General features: G+C 47.9%; 1 protein-coding gene across 1 annotated transcript in view; it reads right to left on the reverse strand.

Moving 5' to 3' along the window:
- Positions 1–23,545, reverse strand: part of LOC126574841 (dopamine D2-like receptor) — an 89,404-nt gene extending 65,859 nt beyond the window's left edge. The window contains exons 1-2 of the mRNA XM_050235232.1: positions 22,966–23,545; positions 13,923–14,116 (exon numbers count right to left, since the gene is read on the reverse strand). Of these exons, the coding sequence (XP_050091189.1) occupies positions 13,923–14,116; positions 22,966–23,545 (774 nt within the window). The remainder of the gene's footprint in view (positions 1–13,922; positions 14,117–22,965) is intronic.
- Between the last annotated feature and the right edge of the window lie 853 nt (positions 23,546–24,398).

The raw sequence follows: 24,398 nt of genomic DNA on the forward strand, positions 1-24,398 counted from the left end.
ACTGCCTCTCTCTCTCTCTCTCTCTCTCTCTCCTTCTCTCACACACTTACTGACAGCAATTGGGTAACAGTGTGGCTGGTCCCGGCAATGTATAATTCATGAAAACTTATGCCTCGTCAGAATTCTGGAACTAATCATATGGATGCCTGAACGGAGTGGGAGTGTGGGCCAACCTCGCCTTTCCCCTTTTCCGTGGTGCGTGCGTGCGCGACGGCAGATAAGTAATCAGGGAACAGGCGCTGGATAGGCTCGTTCTTCCGGATTTGCCCTCAACGGCAAGGGGAGCTCGGTAGTCGCACGGAAGGTTGGAGATCGCAAAAACTTTCAACTCCAATAGCGACCATTTTCCACCACCCCGGGCTGGAATGCTACAAGGATGGCGGGATGGCGCTTAAAGTTGCCATTACTGAGGAGGTGATAATGTCGTCGCAGTCCTTACCGGGCCCGGTAAGCTCGGTTTCTCGATGGCGAAGGCATTCGTGGCAGCATCCGGTAAATAGTAGTAATTAAGAGTGAATCTTCGTTCCGCGTCCTTTTCACTCGCTCCACGATTAAGGTGCATGGCAACGATAGGAGCTGCCTCTTAAGAACCGTTCAAAATTGTTTGAAATAGAGTTGCTATCGTAACTGAGCACGGTTAAGGTGAAAGAAACTATCTTTACTTCTTTCTTGGTTGAAAATTAGATTTACAGAACTGTCGCAAAGCTTGTTCCGTTAATATAAGCTTACATATTAGCTATTAGCTATCAGTTAATATTAGCTTTTGGTGCGTTGTTGAAATGAGTTTTAATAATTTCAAAATAGTAATAGCAACTTGTTATTGTAGGTATTATAGCCGTGCATCTGAAATTAAATTAAAATTTCACTAGCCGACAAATAATATTTAATAAAAGGATCTTTACAGTGAAATTTGATATCGTGGCCATGGACCTTTAAAGGACAAACCAAAAGGATGTTTGGATGTAGGATTGAGTGTTCGCCAGTTTCCACGCAGCGCCAAGTAACAACCAGGACGTAATGGATCTCTGACCTTTTGGAGAGCTGCGTGAAAAAGTAATTAAGTTTAAGTGACCGCAGGTAGAGCGCTCTCAAAACAGAGGCTGACCTTCATGATGCGCACTTGGTGTTGAATGAATAAGATACAGCCGCTACCAAGTAGCTGTTGTCTTCATCTGGGCAGTGGCAACGAGCATCAGTCGGGCATGGTGGCTAACGACATCCAGAAGTAGTTATCCGGCTGCTTCTGACGGCCTGCTACACCGTTGTCAGGTCATTCAAAATCGTTAGCGCGCGATTGGCCAATGCGATTGCAAGTATTGCGTTCATAATCGGATTGCAGCCATAAGCTGAATTCCTTTTAGGCATTTAATCGCATCAGAGCTTGGCCATTCAATACAACTGACAGCTTCCTGGTGTTGCCAGCGGATGCCCGGTGAAATGAATTCCAAAGCACGTCCATCAATGCGATGGATGCAATCCGTTGCATCTTAGCTTAAGTCCAGCGCGATTAGATTCCTTCGAACATACCGCTACGGTTGCAGCCAAATCTTAAAGGGAGGAATGCCTAGAAATATCTTAACATCGCCTCATAGTAGTGAACTCGTGTAGAACCTGCTGACCCCATTTCTCCTGTCTCCAATGACGAATAACTTTTGGAAGGCTAATAATTCCCCATAAATTACCGAAGCCCCGGTTGCTACTCACGGGGTCCACCCCTGCAACGACGCTAACCAATTCAAATGTTATGCAAATGTATGATTCAGTTCCTTACCACACCCCTCTCCCAAACCAACGGCATGATTGGCTCGGTGGCTGCTTTCATCGCGATTTCATCGAAACCTGGAAACCCCCCCCCCCCCCCCCCGCACCGGGGGGTTCCTCTTGCTCGAAATCATAAAGCATCCGCGAGGAACTCCGCCTTCCACTCGTAACACCACGAGTGAAGCATAAACTGCAGACCCGGACGATTCATACGAAGAAAACTCCAATTAACCTTCAAACACAAGCTTTTACTCCCCTCGGGAACGAACCTCATGCTACGCGATGTTGGTGACGATGACGACGAAGATGATGATGATGATGATGATGGTGCTCCCTGCAGAGCGCCGCAACATAAATTACGGGGAAAAACGCAAACGTAAACGCAAAATTGGGGAACGTGTCGCGAATGTCAACGGATCGTTTGGGGGTGGTGGTACGGTTTTTGCAGGTCGGTTTGATTCCTGGATCGTGATTAAACAGGCAACCGTTTTCTATCCGCGAGCACACGCGAGAACCGGTAGCATTTAATGCCTGATTTCGTTTGCTATTCGTCGCAGGAACGCAGGGGTTTGCATGAACTAGGGCTGTTTTTTGTTGAGTCAAAAGATGGAGTAAGGATATTGATTGATTCTTCAAAATCGGTTCCGATGATGGATACGGTTGGAATATTTTATAGTAATAAATCAATTGTGGAGTGTGGAAAATTGAATTTTTGAAACTGCGCACGTTCCTTTTAATGAACAATAATTCAAATGTAACGAACCAGTAGGAAGCAGTAGTAGCAGAGCCAGCGCATGGCAGATTCCAAATTTTCCATCCACTTTCGCATAAACCACAGCCAACGATGAAGGAGTAAAACACAAAAACAAACCTCCCGAAGGCAAACATCATCTGGTAAATACAAAAAAACGCAACACTATCCACATCGTATGTGACCCACAACCGACCTTTTCACCATCCACACCGTACAAACAAAGCGACGCAAAAGAGCAACACGCGCAATGGGCAACGAACGGGGCAGCACCTTGCACCACCATTCATCGCGCTGCGCAGCGGGAAGTTAAAAATTAATCCAATTTCAAAGCCCTCCCGCCAGCACCGGCACCAGTTGAGTTGGCTGCAACGGCAGCACGAGCAGCACCAGCAGCAGCAGCAGCTCACGTTTCACGTTCAACACGGAGCAGAGAAATGGAAGACAACCTTGACAGAACAGCGGACAGAAGCCAAGCCAAATCCAGGGCTGCACATCCTGGGCCGCGCATAACTACTCGCAACCTGCGCCCACAAAACGTCCTCTTGGCGAAATACGTTGTTGGCAGTTCGTTGGCGTTGGTTAATGTTGCGAATGCACCGTTGGTGCGGTGCTGTGTGCGCTCGTGGATGATGGTTTCGGTGAAGGTAATCAGCAGAAGTGCATCCTGTGCGGCACGTTCAGGTTAGCCACGGGCGCTTACTGCAGAGGTTCACAGCCCCGCAGCGTAGCATAAAAATGTGGAAAAGCGAAATGGGAAAACCCCGAAAGCAAAAACGGGAAAAGCGGCGAACACCAACCAGCCAGCCAGACAGCCAGCCAGCCAGCCAACCAGTGGAAAGGTTATGAATGCAAAATGCACGATCCAGTGCCGGTGAAAAGGTTGGGAAACAAAAAGCGACACGCTGGCGGAGCGCTAGGAATGATTGCGCTCCAATGATGAATCGCTTTGGATACCGTACTGTACCGTTCGGTGGCGGGGTGTGGTTGTTTGCTGATGGTCTGTTGGTTTGTTTGTTTGTTTGTTTGTCTGTTTGTTCTTTCGTTCCCCTTTGCCGCTGGTTGACGTTTGAATTGTCAGTGACAGTCAGTGGGTGTCGCTACTGCTTCCGGATCCGGATCCGCTGTTGCAGCAAAACCAAAGCACACAAACGGCTCGCAATCGGATTGACTGCAATGGTTGGAATGGTGCTCACACACCGTTGACGATTGGCGTGCAGGTCACGGGAAAGGATGCAGAAATGGAAGCCCCACAACTCGCTCCATGTGGCGGTGTGTTTGGAATCATTTTCCACATGCGTGACTAGCGTATTGAATGGCAACTTATCGACGACGGCCCGGCCACGCAGTGGGCTTAGCACTAACCACTGTAATCAGAGATCAAGGAGTGAAGGAGCGCTTCCGAATGAGCCTTGTTTTGACAGACGGCGCATACCTGTGCCATCCGGAGCCACGATGTGATCCTGTTCGTGCGTTTTTAGTGAGTCACTGCTCGAGCTGAGTTCACACGGCCGGCAGGGAAACCGGATCTAGCTGATAAGCTCGAGTTTCATTCGTTCTCAACTTTTACCAAAGAACAGAGATTGGTACTCGGTCCTGAAAGATCAACATGACAGGATCCCAGCTGGCTCGTTCACAGTGGGCTCGTGGCTTTCGCGTTGTTAGCCTCTGCACAAATCCTTTGTCATTGATAATCGGGACGGGAGTGAAACGAAATTTGTTGATAAACTTTTCACGCATCAATATACTGTAACCTTGGAGATTGCGGACCAGTGGAAAACTTTGAACATTACTGGTGAACTAGTACGCTCGCCGGGAAACAAATCTTGATGCATCTCGGAAACGGTGGACGAGAGTGTTTGAGAAAATACTAAACTTCCATGAACAGGAAGATTTGTGACGACAGTGATGGTCAGTGATTTCAGATGTCTTATTGGGTTTTTTTTTATTATTTTAGACCGCTCCGCAAGTTATAGAAATTGACTTGCGTCGGGCGATGTTTCAAAACTTTGGCACTAACTTCAGCATTAAACAACTTCTAGGATTTAATGTCAGAGTTTCTTGTTCAAACGTTATGAGAGATCTTCAGTTCCAGTTTTTAAACTACTTCGCTAGTTCGTTCCATTACAAATAAATGAACAAATAACATTACAGATTCAGATTCTCTTGGATTTGAACGTAAAATGCATAGTTTTCTACGGTTTAAAGAAAACTGCATTTGAATAAAGACATGCTTCTCGAAAACATTTACCTTCACGAAGCGGCACAAGTTAATATCAACATAATCAACAAGCTTTAACCATATCAACAATTAGTCTAGTAACATCCTCGCTCTGGCAAGAATGTGGCGCCACCAAGAGCATTTAGAGCTCGTGAATGCACATACGTGTTTCCCGCAAGGATGAAAGATGAAATGATTTGATATCAACACTCATACCCCTATCCAAACACCATCAAACTATTCCGGCAATAATCCCAAATAGACCACCATTGATGCAGCAGCAAATGCCATTTTATGTCAGCCAGTGCTTAGCTCAGTGCTCGGTCATTTTGGCCAAATTCGTCTGAACACCGAACGACTGAAACGGTTGGAATTGACTTTTGAGCGCACACTAGCAGCATGGCACACTAACGGCCACTTGCGAATGTCCTCGATCACCTGGTGGTTTCCTTGGCAACGGTTCCCATTCTCACAATAGTCTTCGAAGCGACTCAGACATGCGTGCCAAGAGGACAGCGAGGAGGTATCAAACAAACATACCCTGACCACAACCAACGTATTCGGCTTTGGTTTACCTTCGAGAAAACCACAGCCAACCATGTGGACGATAATCACACTCGAGGTATGCTTTCGTATGGAAAGCATTCGTTGGAATCGAAACTACCATCCACAGACTGCAGTTTGACCATTGACCATTCGGGGAAAATGGTTGCATTCACCGGAGTTTTCGGTAGATTCCAATGTTTTGCCAGAGCACGATTTTGATGAGAGTACTTAAGGTGCTACGAGGAGAGTGTGGTTCGTTTATTAGGGATTTGCCAAAGGGGTTTACGGTAGCCAATGGTTTGGAATGTACTAACTAACGATGGTAGACAACAGTTTGAAACGGTTACAAAGGCGCACTGGAATCCATTTTATAACACGTTTCTATCGTTTTCTAAGTGCTGTTATTCCAATTCACTCGTACCATTTACTCGTCTATTAGCATGAGCATGAGTCTCATAAAGGTATCCTCATTTTCTAAACACACAAAACGTCCAAAGGAAAAGCTCACCATTGCTCATTAGCAAATTCATTCTCATTTCTCTCTGAGCACTTTTCATGTTTCCAAGCTGTCGCAAAATTAGCAAAAAAAAAACATATTTATCCGTACAGTAAATAAAAAACGACAAGGACAAACCACCATCGACAAAATGCCATTAAAAGTACGCCGGTTGCAACGAACGAACCACAGGAGGACAATTTATTTTCGATCGTCGCCTGCCCCACGCCGCCTGCACCCAACATCTGTCCAGTTGCAATCGGTCATAATTTGTAAACAAGCGACACCACTATAGCCCTGCGGGACTCAAATTCCCCTCTGTTCCTGTTCTCCTCTCTCTCTCTCTCCTTTTTTTGTACGAAAATCGGAAATTGTCCAAGAAAGCGATTGACCAATCGATTCGACCCCCGGTCGACGAGCCAACAGTCCCGGACGGACCGGTTCGGACCGGACAGCGTACCGTGGCACTCTACCTCCACGCCAAAAAGGGGTCATAAGGTAATTGGCGACAGCAGGACCGGACAGCAACAGCCACCAGCACCGGCCTAAAACATCGTCTATCATGCGGTCTATGAATAACGAATGAGGATGATATATTTTACTTATTTTCGCTCGATCGACGACGTTCGATGGAGGAGAAGCAGCAGTACCTCAGGACGGACGCTGGATTCCGTCTTGCCCGAGAATGGCATCGTGGCGTGCCGGAGATTCCTCGATAGCAGCGCCATCATCATTATGTCGCCGGCTGGTGCTGCTGACCGAAAGTCTGCAGTCTGCTCGCCCAGTCGCCATCGTCCATCCGTCCATTCTCCTTTCGCTGTCTTCCTTTTCTCATACAGACACACCCAGCCACCAGTATCTTTGGGCTACGGAAGACCACTTTGTTGCAGGGGATCTCGGGATCATTTTTGAATATTTCATACGGTTCACCAGCGCAGAATGCTCGACCTTAAAGAGCCCTGGAGATGTTAACCGGCCTAGGCGAGCGGTTTGGGCGGGGAGGGGAGTGAATGAGATAGGATTGGAGGGGCCTGTCCTTCCGGGAGCCTTTTCCAAAGAAGTTGCCATAAATCAACATTCGTACGGTCGTACGGCCTTCTGTCGATGCCCTCGAGGGTGTCGAGAGTTTCCGAGTACGAGCCTCGCCCGAGATCGAGTCCTTTTGAAGAAAATCGTCCGTTTTAGCAGCATTTTTCTCTCCCAGCTGGCCTGTATTTTGTTTTGTTTTGTCATGTTTCAACAAGTTTGCCTCCGAGCACCGAGTGGCCCTGTTTCAAACCGAACTGCTCTTCGCAGAATTAGATTTCTGGTATTTCGGTTGAATAAGCGAGCGAGCGAAGGGGGAAAGGCGAGAAGAATAGAGAAGAAACGGTGCGGGGGGGTGGGTAATGATTGTCCCTTTCGAGCGAGAAGCAAGCACACTTCAACACCGAACATGAAGCCCCATTTGAGATAACCCCCGACCGGCAGCTCACATCCAGCACAATCCGGCACCGTGAGATTCTCCGTGAGAAGAACCACATTCAGGCTTTTCTTATCGACGCTGAAACAGACGATAAGAACAGAGAACCTGCTTCCCCTTTGCCCATCGTCAGTGTACAACGGGCAATCGGGCTCGGACACCGAAGACGCCGACGGCGAACGATAGGCGTCAAGGAAGCAAAAGGAAAAACGGAAACGGAAAGGGAAACAGTGACACAAAAACCCGTCTTCGATCGTCTGTCCGTCTGTCGTGTCCGTGTCCGTTCGTCCGAGAAGAAGCCTGGGCAGTGTACCACGCGGTACCACGAAGGAAAAACAATGGATTGATGAGAGAAAATATCTTTTCGCCTTTCTTCGGTTTTGCACCGCCCTCCGGGGTTTGTTTGTCTTGCTACGCCACCAGCACCACCGCTCGAGGCCAGTGCGATCCATTGTCACGCAGTAGAGCTGCAGCAAACCATTCCGTCACCCACTGAAGATCCCACAAAAATCCTATCCTTCCAGGTTCCGGAGTTTGCTTTGCGTAAATTGCTTACACAAGCGGCACCACTCGGCTACACGAGCGCACACAAATTGATGAATGACGATGTAGAGGAAGCATTCTAAAGCCCCTGTATTCCAGTAGCCTCGATAGCCCGTTTGGTCACATACGGTAGCCATCGAGCGGAGTGAATCGCGATCTACGCGGATCGTTAACACTGGCCGTGAGTTGTGAGTTTGTGAGCAAGTGTTTTTAGGTGCAGCGAAGGCAAACACACGTGCAGCGTGTTCGTGTTGGTGGCATTAGCTGACGTTGATAATGACATTGGTAATGAATGACTTATCGTCAGGACAGTTGGCACGTCGTTGTGTAATAAGTCATGTTTGGTTTTCGCTCCCGCGGCCACACTAAGTGTAATTAACGAGCAATTAGGGAAAATGTGAGGCACAGCTGTAGCACAACACTTATTTATTCAACAAACAGTCTGCGGTCTTGATGTAGGTGGGAGACAGTCGCTCATTGTCGCCACTTTCCACTATGCTTGTTCGCGCCTGGACCATTTGGATTTGTTGTTCCTGGGGTAAAAGAATGGATCCATTAGCATTAGGGACCTGTAATTGTTTCGTGAAACAATGATTCAATCGTTTCGAAACATGCTAATGACAAAGGCGGCATGCATTATGAACTGATACGATTATCGTTAAGATTCGATCACGAATCAGCGCAATGCGGCACCGATGTTGGTCGCATTTCACAACGTCTCAATGACAGTGCACTGCAAGATTGATCGAATTGAATTTACCAGCAGACTACTTAAGATTGAATCCATAACTGAAATTCTTGTGTAATGGTGCCGCTATACGAATGTAGCTTCGGATAACTGCCATTGGCTCATTATAAACTGTTATTTAGCGCCTTACAATATTGTTTTCATTGACTTGCCATTTCAGTGCGTAAATAGAAGAACTAACAATGAGCTCACTGAGATTAAACAACAGATATTGCTTTTAACTGTTTACCTGTTAACTGTTTTAGCTTTCAATAGACTTCTCATGTAATAGGTTGAAAATAAGAATGAATGATGCGATATTAAATTATACGCTGTTTACAATATTCATACACGAATGCTCATTGTAACGAAATATAAATTTTCACTCTTCTTAGCGGTAATTATGCGTTATTCTAATTCATTTCTCACTGAATGCTCTTCTAAATTCAAATAGCTGTTATTAGCTACCCAACTCAGCGCTCTCTCAGCTAGTAGATGCAACAATGCGAGGAAAGCAAGGACACTTCCCAGAGGGCACACCGGGGCTGGATGTCAATTTTGCGGTTTACTGAGCGACGTGATGGCGATAACAAGCGGACGGCACATAACCACCGCCACCACCTCATGGGAGCACCTCACAAATCCTGCTGGGCCGTAACGAACGTCTATCGCTTCGCTAACCGACTTCATACAATCACCACCAGACCATAACCAGTCCCGTGGCCCAATCCCGAAAAAGGCATCCACTAAAAGCATCTACTCGCTCCCGGACCTCAAACCGGCAAACGACCCATGGAGAACAGTTGCAAGAAACTCATGCACCACATGAGCCCACGGGTCGGCCGGTATTAGCCATAGGCGAGCGCTTAACTACCACTACGAGCGACTAGCCCGATCGACGACGAGCCTAGTATCCTGTTCCCGTTTTCCACCTAATGGTTCCCTCTGAAGCCATTGGTTACCGTTCGTTGGTTGGGCGCTGCTGGTAATCTCAGCTGCGGCAAACTGTCAAAAGTAGTTGCGGGCTGCTTAGCTAACACCTGCGTCTGCCACTGTATCGCACTGCTAGGACGAGGCCAGGACCAGGACGATGCCGGATAACGACGGTTCGCCATCGCACAAACCCTGTCGACAGTTCGTTCTGGTTCTGGCGCAACCGGGCCGTGCCTCACCATGCTCCGTCGGTTCAGATTTTCTCCGGGGGAGGAGGATGGCGAGCATGATAGCAGAAAGCCGGAAAATTGTCGGAAACAATTAGTCAAACTTTCCCGAGAAAAGCCATGCCGCCAAGGTAAACACATCGTCACACAGACTAAAAAACAACACACAAGGGCTTGGTGTTCTCGTGAGGCGTACCATTTTCTGCCTTAGGAATTGGGGCTCCCTGGAGAAAAGGATTCCCTCGAGGCAGGGACACTTTTGAGCGTAGCATCTACAAGAGTAAATCTCGATGGTCGAGTAACAGCTCGCAGCGAATGGAATTATCGAAAGAAATGTTCTTAAATTATAATTGATTGCTGTTGTTTGCATCCTTCCAGCGGATTACTGTGGAATGTTAGCTTTCCATCCTTATCCACGGCTTATCCCCGAATTCAAAAGAAATTCCATAAAGTGAGAAATAAACTCAAATCGGATCCAGCAGCATCACGCATCACATCATCACTCGATGGTACAACAATGTAATGCCTTATGATGATCTTTGGCTCATAGGCCATGGCCACCACGACCACCATTCAGGAAGCAATCTGGAAACTGTTATGTAGATTACACCGAATGTTCAACTCCCATAACAGACTGGCCGGCGCGACTGGCCGTTAAGATGTGAACCTGAAAATCTAATATTCAAAAGCTCGCCATTCGAGCCCCACTTTGCTTGCCCTTTTTTTTTTGCTCTTCTTCCACTTTTCAAATCCAATATGTTTGCCATTTTTGACTCAAGTTGACTCGAGCTGACTGGCTGGCCAGTAGTAAACAGTCGAACCGAAGGGCAGAAAGGGGAAGCAAATCCCGCCGGGACCGGCCTAGCGTGAATTCCGGGCCAATCTAATTTCGAGAAGGGACTCCCATTCAACATGGAATTACTCTTTCAAGAAATCCGAATCCCATTTGGTGCCGGCGGAAAGCCGAAACATTTCTTTTATTGCCTCATCCGGAAAAGGTCCTCCGTCCTGTACTTTTCAAGCCCGCATGCACGGCGCTTCCTTCACTGACATCGGTGGTTTTGGGTTTTGTTTGGTTTGGTTTTTGGGCAGCTGATTGTGTTGGTCGATATTATCGATAATGGCACTATTTTGGCCGCACAGCGCAACTGTTAAGGGTTGCATAAAAACTGGCTCTCGATTCTCTTGGTTGGAAAACAGCTTGGAAGCGTTTAGTAGAGGACCGGCAAGCAGGTACAAAGTAAGTAATCATTACTTCGGATTCCTCCTCCAGGGGCCAATCAAACACACATTAGCAAACCATCTGCCTGGCGGCAGGGATTGCGTCCATATCTGACCATCTCCTAACGCCCGTAAATGGATTTAACGGATTCAACGGTCCATTCCACAACTTCAATTATCCACCACCGCTTGGTTGCAGTAGCCGCAAGTAACAGAAAACACTCTCTTCCTTTCAGTAGAGTTCTATTGTAATGTTCACTTTGGAGAGAACAGAATGGAAGCCACATCGGGATTGTTTTTCCAACTTTCTCGCCGGTGGCGTGTAGTAACCATGGCCATAGCCAGAGAGCCAAAGATAATGAATAGATAGGAGTAAGGATAGCTTTTCCAGCCTCACTGCAATTACTACCACTAACGTTCGCCTTCGTAGCCCAGATAAGACGCCAATTTGGGGCAACACGTGTGGCGAACACGTCCATTTGCTAATCTTCATCCAATGGTGCCACCGTTCTCATTAGTACCATGCCATGCTACGCATTAGGGAGGGGATTGTATCGATCCACTGACCGGATTATGGCCAATCGCCTGAATCCATCACCACGACTGATTGCCCATCACTACGCACTGTGAATGTGTCTCACGCCGGAAGCTCACATTTGCAAGGAACTCGCCCGGATGGCCATCAGTGGATAATGAAATCATTCAAGTTTCCGTTGAGTTTATGTAGGGAAATGGATTCAGTGATAGAGAGCGAGAGAGAGAGAGAGGTTGACAGTGTTGGGGTCGTTCAGGATTGGTTTGGGTAAATATTATCATCATCCTGATACGCAACAATAGAAAAATATCAAAGCCATACCTTCCCCAGACGGCCGCAGCTGTTTTGTTTCATAATTTTTTGTCCAAACTTTGCCGACAATTACACAGCGGTCGGGTGGAAGGTAGGTCTGGAGGCCAAACTTTTTCATTCAATTAGTCGCAAACAATGGCGTCATTTGGCATGCAGCTAAATAACTACTAGAAGTTGCCGGTGCCAGGGGTGCTTCGAGTGAAAACAATCCTGCACATCCTGTGCACCTTCCGGTTCACCCACCAATAGGGCGCTGAACTTCCCACCCCCCATTCCTCCCGAGGCAAAAGCCTTCACGAGCTTGTGCGCCTCTAGGATCTACGATTTTCATTTGAATTAAATATGAACAGCCGGCCACACCGCTTCCTTAATTAAATATTATAGGCCAATGGCCGCACTCTATGCGTGGCCATATGGTAGTGTTGGTGGGTGTGTAGTCGGTGTCTGCGTGTCCCTGACCCCCCCTGATACCTGATCCATTGCCAACACACGCATATTGCACGCACCCGCAATAAGGCAGCGAGAAAAGTTTAGCTCTTAACAGGAGGTCGAGCAAAACGGCAACAACCACGCCAAAAACCTGCCACAAGATGCTGCCGAGTGGTCCAGTCCAGTCCTTCCAGCAAACCCATTTGGCACCCGGAGCGTGTTTCGAGCGTTTATTTGGCCAAGACATTTTAAAGCAAACTTGTTGGCCCGGGACAGGTCCCGTTTGGTTGGTCCGATTGGTTGGCCGGTTGGTTGGTTGGGGTTGGGAAAAAGTTGATAAATAAAATTGCTTATTAAACATTAATTTCATTTTGTTGCAACATTTTTCCCGCATGCGGCGCTCCGGCCAGAGCCGGTGAAGGGCTGCTTGGGACACCGGCCAAGTGCTTTTGTGGAAAACTTTCGTTCGCTCGAGGGAAAAACCGGTTCCTTGCCTTTGCCATCGAGAGAGAGAGAGAGAGAGGGAGAGGGAATACCACACAGTCTGTCGGCCACTGGCCGTGACTCTCGGAGGAACAGCAGCAGTAGCAGACTGTTGGACAGGAGGATCCCGGTCTTTACCCTTCCGCTCACACCACGTCTTTTTGGCATGCGGTTAGAGAGGCTTCGGTAAGTTGAAACACGATCGTTTGATGTGCCTGCGTGTGAGTGTATGTGAACACAATGGAAAATGGAACCTTTTATCACCAATCCGATCGAAGAAGGAAACTTTCGCCGGAAAGGAAAGCATGGGAACCGTTTCGTGGCCACTCGCTTTTCAACCGGCCCTGGCGCAACCGGACTTCCGGAACTACTCGCCGGCAATCGGGTGGAAAAGAGTTCTGCACCACTTTTAAAAGAAATACTTCCCAAACAATACTATCGCTGCAAGTTTGTGTAGTATTGAGGCAATCGGAAAACAAAAAGTAAATAGTTTTGTCATAGTCTGGCGTAGTGTATGCGCATGTTTCACTCAACGACATAAGCCAGCCATCAAGCGAACGGCATAAGCTCGACTGACGGTGAGCTAAATCCTACTTGAGAACCATAATTAATATTTCCATCAATTCCATCGAGTTAGATACCGAGAGCAAAGCGGAAAACACGACACACAGCCACACTGGCAGCACCTCCGCAATCAACTAGTTACTAGCGGAAATCCCTTCGTTCAGTAAAGCCAAAGCCCAATCAATCGATAGCGGCAATGTGCGATGCATACAGAAGCCCGTTGGCATTATGTTTTTGGGCGATGCCATGAATGTACTTGTTTGTGAAGGCGAAGGAATTCCTCGTATGCAATCAATAACTTGACTTGGGCCAACTTTAGCGTTCCCAGGAAAAACCTCCCGCACCCTTAGCACGGCTCGTCCCCCGTGGCAATTCCATCGATAACATTATGGAAGAGAAATTGTTTAACGAAACTGAAGAAAGAAATCATTCATTCCCGGAATGGATGGACATTCTTTCGTACCGGGAAATGGGCGGGAAATGGAATTTCTCATATGCGATTGCAAAGCGAAATATGGTCTTTTCCCCATAAGATAGTTTGCCTTGCAATGCACGTCCCCTGTATGCGAAAGAGCATTACGAAAAGAAGCAAGTTAGGAGTTGTATGGTTTATTGATTGCCTCTGAGAGTTTTCACCCTCGAAGCGAACGGCTGGGCTGAAAAGGCAATCAAAGCCCGATTTAACCGGGTGTATCAGAGTTTGCTACTTACCAAAACATAGACTGCAAACGGCATCACGACGACGGCCACCAGTAGATCGGCTATCGCCAGCGACACTATGAAATAATTGGTCACCGTCTGTAAGGTCCGTTCGCGGCAAACGGCCAATATCACCAGCACATTACCGAACAGGGTCAGAATCGGGAACAGCACTAGTATCAGGCACCAGTAGTGGTACTCTTTCACTGTTGGAATAAAGGGGAGAGAAAGAGAGAAAGAAAAGGTTGTAAGAAAATGGAAACACTGAACTGAGAACGATTGCCTTGGCCTGATAAAGCAATCTAATGCAATGCATTCTCCCTCCGTGGTCCGATGTAGAAGCTTTAAAATCAATTTATAAGTTCAGGGACGCCTTCCCTTTAACACGTCGAGCACCTTGTTTGATGTTGCAGTACCGTTGCTAAGGGTCATTGTATGGTTCACCCTTTCTGACCACCAGGAACCACACCGACCAAGACCGAGTATTTACGGAATACCAGCCAGACCACCAACAGGCAGGACCTATTAATGTTCCCTATCTTTGATGCGATGGAACCAGTGCCGACGATATTGCAGACGAGGTGCCTGCAGCCTAGCAGGCCTGCTTTGAACTACCAGACCCAATCGATAATTACCGGAACCATCCGCAAGCCTTACGGTTACGCAGATTGTAGCCACGAGATAAGCGAACCACACCCCCGGAACGGCCTCTTGGATCGGTGTGCCGGTTTGTAGCACTCTTTGCCATAAACCAGCAGTCCAGCCAGCCAGCCAGCCAACAGTACAGCTATGGCTTCTGTTATGTTCACTGCCGCTCTACCAGAGATATGGCTTACGGTTACGACGAGCCTCTTGTTTAAACACTGGTTCAGGATCGATCCAGACCGTTGATGCCAGGCCCCCTTTCTTTACTCGTTCCCTGTGTGTGTCTCTGTGTGCTTGCTAGACAACAAGCTGTCAACACACTGTTCGAATGCTGGGAACACCAAATAATGTCGAGTGCTGGAAGATGAGTCACCACAGGACACAGCAGAGCATCATCATCGTTCGTGTCAAGGAGAAATCGCATTGTCTGGTATCGGAAAGATTGGAAAGCACAAACTCAAACACTCTCCATCCCATCGCTCCCTCCCTCGGCCAGGAAAAAAGGCTCCGGTCCATGACCGCACCGCAACCTGGGTTGTTTTGTGTGGCCTTGTGGTACGAGGCACAGACCGAAGATAAATACGGACATTTTATTCCGTTCGTAAACACAGAATTATGACATCTCAATATTAATAAATCTTAATGTGCTGGAAACGGTTCGGCGCTTTCGGCTCGCTCAACAGCTCCCCGTGGGCACCGGTTCGAAAGAGCTCCGGTGTAAACGGGAAGACTGAAAGACAGAAAACCGGATATGCTGTTAGCAGCGAAATCAGATCAGTGCTACCTTAACATCGTTTTGCATGCGCGGCACCGGGTGGGTTCGGGGTACGGTGCGGTCGGCTGGTACTAACATAAATACAACCCTGGTTTTACATTTCTCTGCCATCTCTGTCCCCCCACCGGGGGGGAATGGGCGAGAAAGCTCTCATCTTCATGCCGTACTGCGTCCCGTGCAGCAAGATTAAGGATTCCACGGTACACCACGGTACACCACGGCAGGGTGGCAAGTCAGCAAAAATTGGCTTCAGCACAAGATGCCCCAAAAAAGGGTTACCGGTCCCGGGAGACCGTACCGTACCTGGGGTCCCCCTCCACACCACAGACACACTGGCCTCCGGGCACCGGTTCGCAAGACTGCTACTGCTTCTGGAGCCTTCGAGTCGTCTGCTGTTCGGGAGAAGGTTTTTGGGTTCCGTCATAATGTAACGCAGCAAACGGAGCAAGTACCACATGTGCGCTACACATGTACACTCGGCCAACCCCGCTGTGTGGCCTGTGAAGTTTGTCTAATAAGATTCCGGTGGCAGCGGAGGGGTGGTAGCCGCATCTACAACCTTCAACACAATCCCGAGCAAGGAGCAACGCTCTGCTGGGAGTATTCAAAGGACGAATAAAACATTTAGATGTGCCAATGTTTGCCAAACGGCAGGAGAGGAAGTGCACAGGGACACCTGAAGGTGAGTTACACCGTTACACGCCTCCGCAAACTATATGCGTATTTGATTTGTGTTCGTTTCAAGGTCTCGGTTGCGTTGTGGGAGGCAGCATGTCCTGTGGGTATGTAAGGGAATTTAAAAACATCAAAACCAAGGTAGGGAAGAAGGAATACAGAATATGAAGTGAAGTGGGCGAACGATCAGCATTTTATGGTTCATTTTGTTTAACATGTTGGAAATTGTTAATCAGGATAAAAATATTATAATTTTAAAAAGGAAGAAATGTCTTTAATTAATGAAAAGAAAGAGCACAACTGGTTTATGTAAAAACGCAGCAATTGTAGTCAAACTATCAAAGAACAAACTGCTTGTACGAAAAATATGTTCGCAAACAGTAAGAAGAATTAAAAATAGATGAATCTAGAAGATAGATAGAGTGTATAAAAAGAAAATTACAAAGCAATTCAATCAAAGATGCATAGAATAGAACGATAATGGACTATCCTGCATTTGTTATTTCATTACTTATTTCAGGATTTTGAGAGTAAAAAGAAATACAATCGGATCCATCAAATAAGGCACCTGAAGGACCATTCTAGCTTTAAAAGAAGAAGAATCAGTAACAATCCACCCCATTAATACTCTTTCGAATTTAACGTAACACCCCCATTGATACACTGCTATGGAGTACTTTTCACACGGAACCTGCTAACTAATTTTCGGAAATTCTTAATTCGGAAATTTTCGGAAGATCTCTTAATTAGCCAGCTCATCGGCAAACCTGCCCAAGTATTACTCGATCTTGGCGCTTATTTTTAAAGCCAATGCTCTTCGGTTCTTGACCACCAACGAAAAACCATTAAGATGGGCGTTTAGTCAAAGTGGACGACCAATGATCGTCACCTTCAGACCGTTTCAAGTCTTGATAAGCCACTCGAATCCCTCAAACAGCTGGACTTGTTTTTTTCCCCCATCTTTTTTATATTTCTTTGTCAAAGAAGAAGAATTGTGCGGGCGGCATGATGCTTCGTGCTTGTCAGCTCGCAAATGTATGTGTGGGTACACGCTGTGCAAAGCCCGCGGCCAAACCAGGTCCTCCTGATCCATCCTTCTGCTCCGAGAGGTTCGGGCTACGAAGCACCAAAGCAAACAGAGGGCACATTTATAATTATAATTTATTCAGCAGATTAAGAAAATGAATTCAATTTCATTCGCAGAACCACGAGCAGGACCCGCTCATACACCCAGGGGACCGCAGCAAATGGCCGCCGGCTAGGATAGAATGAATCGCCGGGTTTTCGCCCGGTTTTCGCCGAAGTTTTCCTTATTCTTTGCATTTTTTTTGCCATAGCATGATGATTCGACGCAAGCGGCAGCCGGCATGAAAGAACAAGAGGAAGAGAACAGAGCAGAGCATAAAGCAACGATTCTGCGGGCTTGATTCTTGCCACTCGCACCTTACTTTCTTCACCGCATTCAACATTCAACCATCGACAAATTATTCAACTTTCACTCCACTGCTGCACCACGGCGAGCGTCGGTGGAAGGCCAGCAACTACAGAGCCCTTTTGCGTCGGGCCAAGTGGAAATGAATTCATCATTTTACCTCGCGATGATGATGAAGAACAAGTTGTTTCCGTTCTGTCTGCCAACGCACGCACTTGCTTGTACCGAGCGACCACAACAATCACTTGCCGCTTCGTTGCCGCTTCGAAGGAGCAACATCAAGCAAATGAAGCTCTCTGCTCTCGGTTACCAACGCAGCACCCCGCGTGGCCCCGTTCGGTCCTGTCCCGTCCATCGATCGAAGTCCTTGAAGCCCTTCAATCGAGCTACTTTCGCAAATTGGTTCGCTCCAGTAAAAGGTACCACGCTTGCTTGGCCCTCGCTGCCCGATACGATCCGGGCCAGTGTTAATTAGGCCGAACATTCATTACCGAACCAACCGACCGCCCGCTCACTCCCGAACTCCACGTTCTCTGCCACAGTTTCGCCTTTACGTTGGACACAATGTCGAAACAGCCACCCAAAACCTGAGTGCCTGTCTTAGAAGCACTCCAACGGTGAAAGGCGTTGACACCTCGACGGTAGCGCAGGCCACCGGAAATCATCCATACACCAAGGAGCGTCGGCACCATCAAGGAGGGGTGAATAAATTGGAAATCAATCTAAATTAAATTTGCCCACCAAAGGCTCCTGAAGTGGATGTCGTCTGGTACTGCGCCAGGTCGATGGCGTCGTGTCTCAAGCGTCAAAGGCAATTCTAGAAGAGCTGAGTCAAATTTACCAAAAGGCAGCCCTCGGAGAGCCTTAAACGCACCTGCGTCATCACTGCGTCCACTTTTCCTGCTGACTGACTGACAGAACCAGAAACAAATAATCCGAACGCGACGGAACCCGGGACGGCGTCCCGTCCGTTTCCGGCAATCCGGATTTTATGAGTGATTTAATTCAATCATTAATTAAACGCAAGGATTGCGCTCCATAAATTGATGATGAATATTTCAACAACGGTGAACTAGTGAAGCACGTTGGCCACGTTCTCTGGCCTCGACCGGCCGTGCCCATGTCCGGTGAGGTCCGTTGACCTACGCTCGCTGGAAGAACGAACTTTAAAACTTATCTCTCACCCATAAGGCAAGGTATTTCCGTTCGCTCGCTCGGTTCCGGTGGTTCTCGGTTCTCGGTTCGAAATAGGTGGCGCCAAGTAGCACCGCTTTAAAACCGGATGCCCAATTAGAAAGGCTAAAGTGTAATCCGCCAGAGAGCGCCCGTTTTAAGAGTCCGTTACCAACAGTGATACTGAGCCCGTTGATGGCGCCCGGAAAATCCTTCCTTCAATTAGGCACCCGTTGAGCCAAGGGCATTGGCTGCATTGGCTGTAACCAAGGTAACGGCTAACTGGCTCACGGTGGAAAATGAAAAACAAAACCGTAAAGTTAAGCTGCTTTCGAGTCGGTGCGTCATCCACGTCAGGTCAGGGAGAATGTATCCATTGTAGCTAAAGTTGTGTAATTGGTTTTCTAATAAGCATTCGTCGAGTTCTACATTTCGGTGGCACATTTCGATAACACAAGGGCGCGATCGATCACAACCTGGAGTTGTGCTGATCTGGAGCGGCTTCAACTGTTTCAACTACATCACTTTATGCGTCTTCTCGCATCTTGCCTCCTCGCAAGAGAGCTCTCTAGAATGGCATGACTCAATCGATGGAAGGAACAGCGACTTCTCGTTTGATAGAACATCCATTTAGGAAGTGAATCTCCTGCTGCTGCTACTGGTGGTGGTGCTGAATCGAATATCCAGGGAGGGAAAAAAGGGAATTCTAATTGTGTTACTCGCGATTGGAAGGTGGAGTTTCGTTTCCATTGATACCTAACGGATATTGGAATCGAGGATAAAAGCTCCCTACCCCCCGCTAGCACCAACCCATTGAACATCTTTAATTTCCTTCACATCACTCCAGTGGCCTATGTTTGTATCCTGAGGAAATTCAAATTTTAACTTAACAGCCCAAGAGCTTAAGCTTCTCTGGGCCTCTTCGCTCTTCTGTATCGTTGTGCTACTGTCTGTTTCCTTTTTGTGTTGCTTTACATCACTTTAGCGGTAGTGAGGTACAAATGGGGGGCTGCGTGAAGTGGTTTTGAGTGAATTTTATCCGTGAATTTCCATTGCCAATTATACTTTACCAAAACATGATGCCCCTCGCTGCGTTAATGAAAAATACACTCTATTCCATCCTCTCAGTCGGTCGGATGTGAACCCTTCTGGCACGGTACCGGACATGTTTTTCGCCTTCTTCAAAGCACGGCACGCCGCATGGCTGCCGCTGGCACTACGCGGAAAACCCCCTGGCTTTTTTTTAGAAGGTTACTCCGTGTTCCCTGACCCTCAGGAGATCTTCTCTCGAGCAAAGCGAGATGGATGGATGGAAGCGCCAGCGAGCCACCCTAATGTTTAATGAGCGTCAAGCGCCAGTCGGCGTCGGGGAATCGTTGGCGTAAAACAATTTCCATCGTTGCCCATGACCTCGGACCCCGGACCACAGTGTTCCGAGACGACTTTCTTCTCGCAAAACATGCCGCAGCGAACACCGCATCGCACTGGCGTTTGAATGGTCAGCTTTCTGGCGCAGCCTTTCGTCAGTGTCAGAGTTTCCACCACGTTGGTCGGTTGGTTGGTTGGTTGGTTGGGTGCAACCAGGGAGTCCAGTTCGCTGGCCTGCCAGAGACCAAACGTTTTGGAGGGTTGGTGGAAGAGCAGGAAGGATCCCTTACAGCGAGGTCAGGCAGTCGCACGCAGCTGTAGCGTACAGGGAATCATTTTAATTTATTTCATGTAGAGAACTCATCTTCATTTTAATTAACCGCTTGGCTGCTACCGCAGGCCATAGCTCGACCTCTACAAACCCACCGTTTGTCCCGTTGCCAGCACCGTAATGCTGCAGTAATGCTGCGGCCAAATGACTTTGCTGCGGCCCCAAACTAACTAACGTTGGTGTGCGACCGGCGCGTGTTTTCATCAAGTCCAGCGGGCCGGCAGTTCGGGGTAGTCTTTACAACGATTACTTATTATCATTTCATGCCACATGCTAAATTTCTGTGTAAGTGCGTGCGCGAATGTGTGCGAAGTAAAATGAACGCTTTTCCGCCAAAGCTTTTCATTCCGTTGCATCCGGTAATGACCGGCGTGGCCGGTCCTGCTAGGTGAGCTGCTCCCTACTGACTAGCAAACCATTTGGCTGAGCAAACATTTATCTTTTACTCAGGTTTTACACATGGTTCCCCCGGGGGGTTCCACGGACACGGACAGTCCTACTTGCCTACTGTGTAGGTGCCCTTGATGCCGGGAACCATACCGACAGACCACCTGCTCCAGCAGTGAGGAAAGCCAAAGGATCCCGCTGTGCTGAGAGAAATTAAATCAAAACGAAACGGTGTCAAACCAATTAACATGGACGAGGCAAAATGTGAAACCGGACACACCATGGATGCGGGTTCCCCCTCGTACGAGGAAGGTGCATTAACATTCTGCACCCGCACCCGATGCGGTGGTCGTGCCACATTATCACACTCTCGGTCTTAATTATCATTACCATTTCCTTCCTGGCCTCCTTTCTCATTTGGTCTCCAGATGCAGCGACACATTCCCTAAAATGCGTCCAACTCCTGCGTCCTGTGTTCCTTCCAAAGCGTGAGTGTGTCGCTTCCGGCAATCTGGAATGCAAATGTCACGTATCTCATACGTGTGTCCATGAGTTTGGTTTCCAGCCTACCTTCCCTCGCTCACCGCTTATCGAATGGAACCATCGGGTATGGGAAGCAATTTCCTTGCTTACAGAAGGACGCTCGTCCTTTTTTCATTAAATTCAAATGAGCATAAATAATGCGTATCTAGCGACCGCCAGCTAGCGAACGAGCAAGGGGGCCGATTGTCTTGTTCCTCTTAAACCACACCCGAATGGCTACAAAGCTCTAGCGAAGCAAAGATAACATTTAAGCAAGCTTAAAGTCCTGTCCGAAATTCACGGCCAAAACTCTGGGGCCAGCGTTAAAAAGGTGGGCTAACGTGGTTTGGTAATGAACCGAAGGGCAAAACATATCGGCCTCCGTCTTTTCTGTCCCCTTATCTAGGGCAATAATTTTGTAATATCTCAACAACATTACCAGCGAAAGGGATTTTTGTGCACGACAAATCTGTCGTATTAAAGGTAGATTCAGATGCTGCTTTCGAAACATAGTAACTGGTTTAAGGGACAGCTTATGTTGGTGAATGGTCAGGAAAGGATAGGCAGCTGAATTGAATTTGTGGTAAATTTATTCTTAAAGAGAATTGGATTGGGGAAATGGATTAAGATAGAATTTTCCCTGACTAGTACTACCCTTACGACTTAGAATGGTGTAAAGAATTACCTACAACACGTTTGAAGCTTAACAAAAACTTTTTTAAACTCGTTGTCCATCGCAGCTTTAACATTTTGAAATCGATTTCAACGATATCTTTTTTTAAATTAAATTGATTGATTCTTTTTTTGCATAATAAATTGGTAACTTTATATTCAAATTGCTGTAAAAGCAATCAACATTAGCGAAATTTGTGAAACAATTTTTTTATAAATATCCGCGAGAAAGCATACATCTAACGAAAGAACATTTATTTTTATATCTCAGATGATTAAGCGCGCAACTACGATGAAGTCCTTCGTGGACAAAAGTGTTTATTTGCAGACATCCCATGCCGGGAAACCTGCTTTCTATTATTCTAATCTGATGTATTCGTCACAAAAATCTCCTTTAATTCCGTCTTAAAATACATGATTTTTTCTTAATTTTAACGAATAGTTTATGGATTTAAGGCGACTCCTATCGGTACTTGGGGTGTCTCCTCATATGGAAAAATCACAAAAACAATTAATTGAAAACATCCTAGATTACCAAACAGATGATCCGCTTTAACAACGAAATTCCGAAAAGCAACGCAACCTCTTTAATATCGACCCAATGGTCGCTGCCAACCAAACATAGTAGAGAAGGTACCGTCCATCGACAGCATCACCATCATCATCATCATCATCATCATCATTAAAGTTGCCTCTTCATAGGCCGTTGAATCGAACTCCCAAATTCTAGGTATAGCCCGGCGTGGGTTTACGAATTCGGCACCACCGTCCTCACGAATGCGTACATGCCAGGCCACGTGGACACGGACCAAACGACGGAGCAGCACATCGACATCGACAGAAAAAAGGCGCAAAGCCGGCAAAAAGGGATTGTTCATGTAGCGCATGGTGATGGCCGTCCGCGAAACTCCATGAAGCAATCGCACCCATCCACGGTTCACGGTGGCCCCAAGGCGTGTGGCCCGGGACCGGGACAAGTGCGCGCGCGTTGTTAGCACTGAGTGCTTGTGGCAGTTAATCAGAATTTACGATGATCATCCCTACCTACAGGGCCTACCAGGGTAGTGTACCGTACCTTCACTTGGTCCGTTGCAGTTGGTCGAGTTGGTGAGCGAACAGTTGCCGTTCCCGATGAGGCCAGTATCGTTCGAGCTGGAGCCGTTGTAGTTGTAGAAGTACTCACTAAAGTCCTCGGCCAGTAGCGCAAATACACTGCCCCGTTCCAGCCCACCGGTTCCGCCAGCACCCGTATCGCCGCCAACACCACCACCAGTCGTCGCTAGCCGGACTGTTTCGTTGTAGACCGGTTCGTCCGCGTAGTACTGGTAGCTGGGGCCGGCGAAGCTTTCGTTGCTCGCATCCACCAGTGGCAAGGCTTGATTTGCGAGCGTGCCATTAGAAGGGGCCAGTGCGATCGGCGAGGAAACTAGTGCCGCAGCCACACCCATGACCGAGTACACCGAGGAACGGTTCTCTTCCGGGCCCCGGACATCCAGCACCGGCTGTTGGGATGGGTCATCGGCAAGCGATTCCTGTGACCGCGTGCTGTCGTTGTAGAGGGAGCCACCATCACCAAACAGACGGTAGTAGTCCGGCGAATCCCAGGAACCGATCCACCCGGTACCGAACTCCGACGTATCGTTCACCGTCACCATCGTTCCTTGGTGGTGCCGGGCGAACGCAGCTAATTGCCTGAGGAGGACAGTGACTGTGGCCGCTGTAGGTCCGAAGGTCCGTATGAGCGGTGTGCCACGTATTTCGTCTCCTGGCTGCCTGGTGGCCACGTCCGAGCACTCTGCTGGCCACGTCCTAGTTGCTCAGAGCCGATATTTCATGTTTCACCGTCGCTTCACCTTTTGCTGACCACGCGTCACGCCGATTTGGAGTTCACATTCGAGACTGACTGATTGATACACTACTACCACTACCACTGACTACTGCTGCTGCTGCTACTAGTACTACTTCCACTGTGCTACTCGCAACATACTTCACCTCCGTCTGACCATCACTCGGCAGCCACGGCGTCAAAATCAATTTCACTAACGCAGCATCGCACCGAACGTACGTGCGAGCTCAGAAGACAATCCGCACAACACCTCTGCACACAAGAACACGGGCCCACGAGCTGTTTGCCGGAAAAAGGGAAATCAATTTTCACCTGCTAGCTGAACACATTTCACCAAACGATCGAACCATTCCGGTTGATGACACGGAAAACTGAAACGTGACTCAGTCACGCACGTTACTACCCTTTTTGGTGCTGGTGGCCACGTTAGAGGAAGACTCTCTCATACTCAAACACACACGAAGCTCCAGCAATCACTCGGCCCCGGAAAGGATGGTTTAGGACCAGGAGGAACACGGCTTCACTGCACAACAAATCGACTGGGAATCCCGTGCGGCGTGCGGCGTGTCTTCACTCGCAACAAGCGTCTAGTGTTGCTGCTACTGCTGCTGCTGCGCTTTTCCGGCCACTGCATCACGCAACAGGTGCGCTAATTGTTTCAA

Source organism: Anopheles aquasalis, chromosome 2, assembly GCF_943734665.1.
Source record: "Anopheles aquasalis chromosome 2, idAnoAquaMG_Q_19, whole genome shotgun sequence".
Lineage (NCBI taxonomy): Eukaryota > Metazoa > Arthropoda > Insecta > Diptera > Culicidae > Anopheles > Anopheles aquasalis.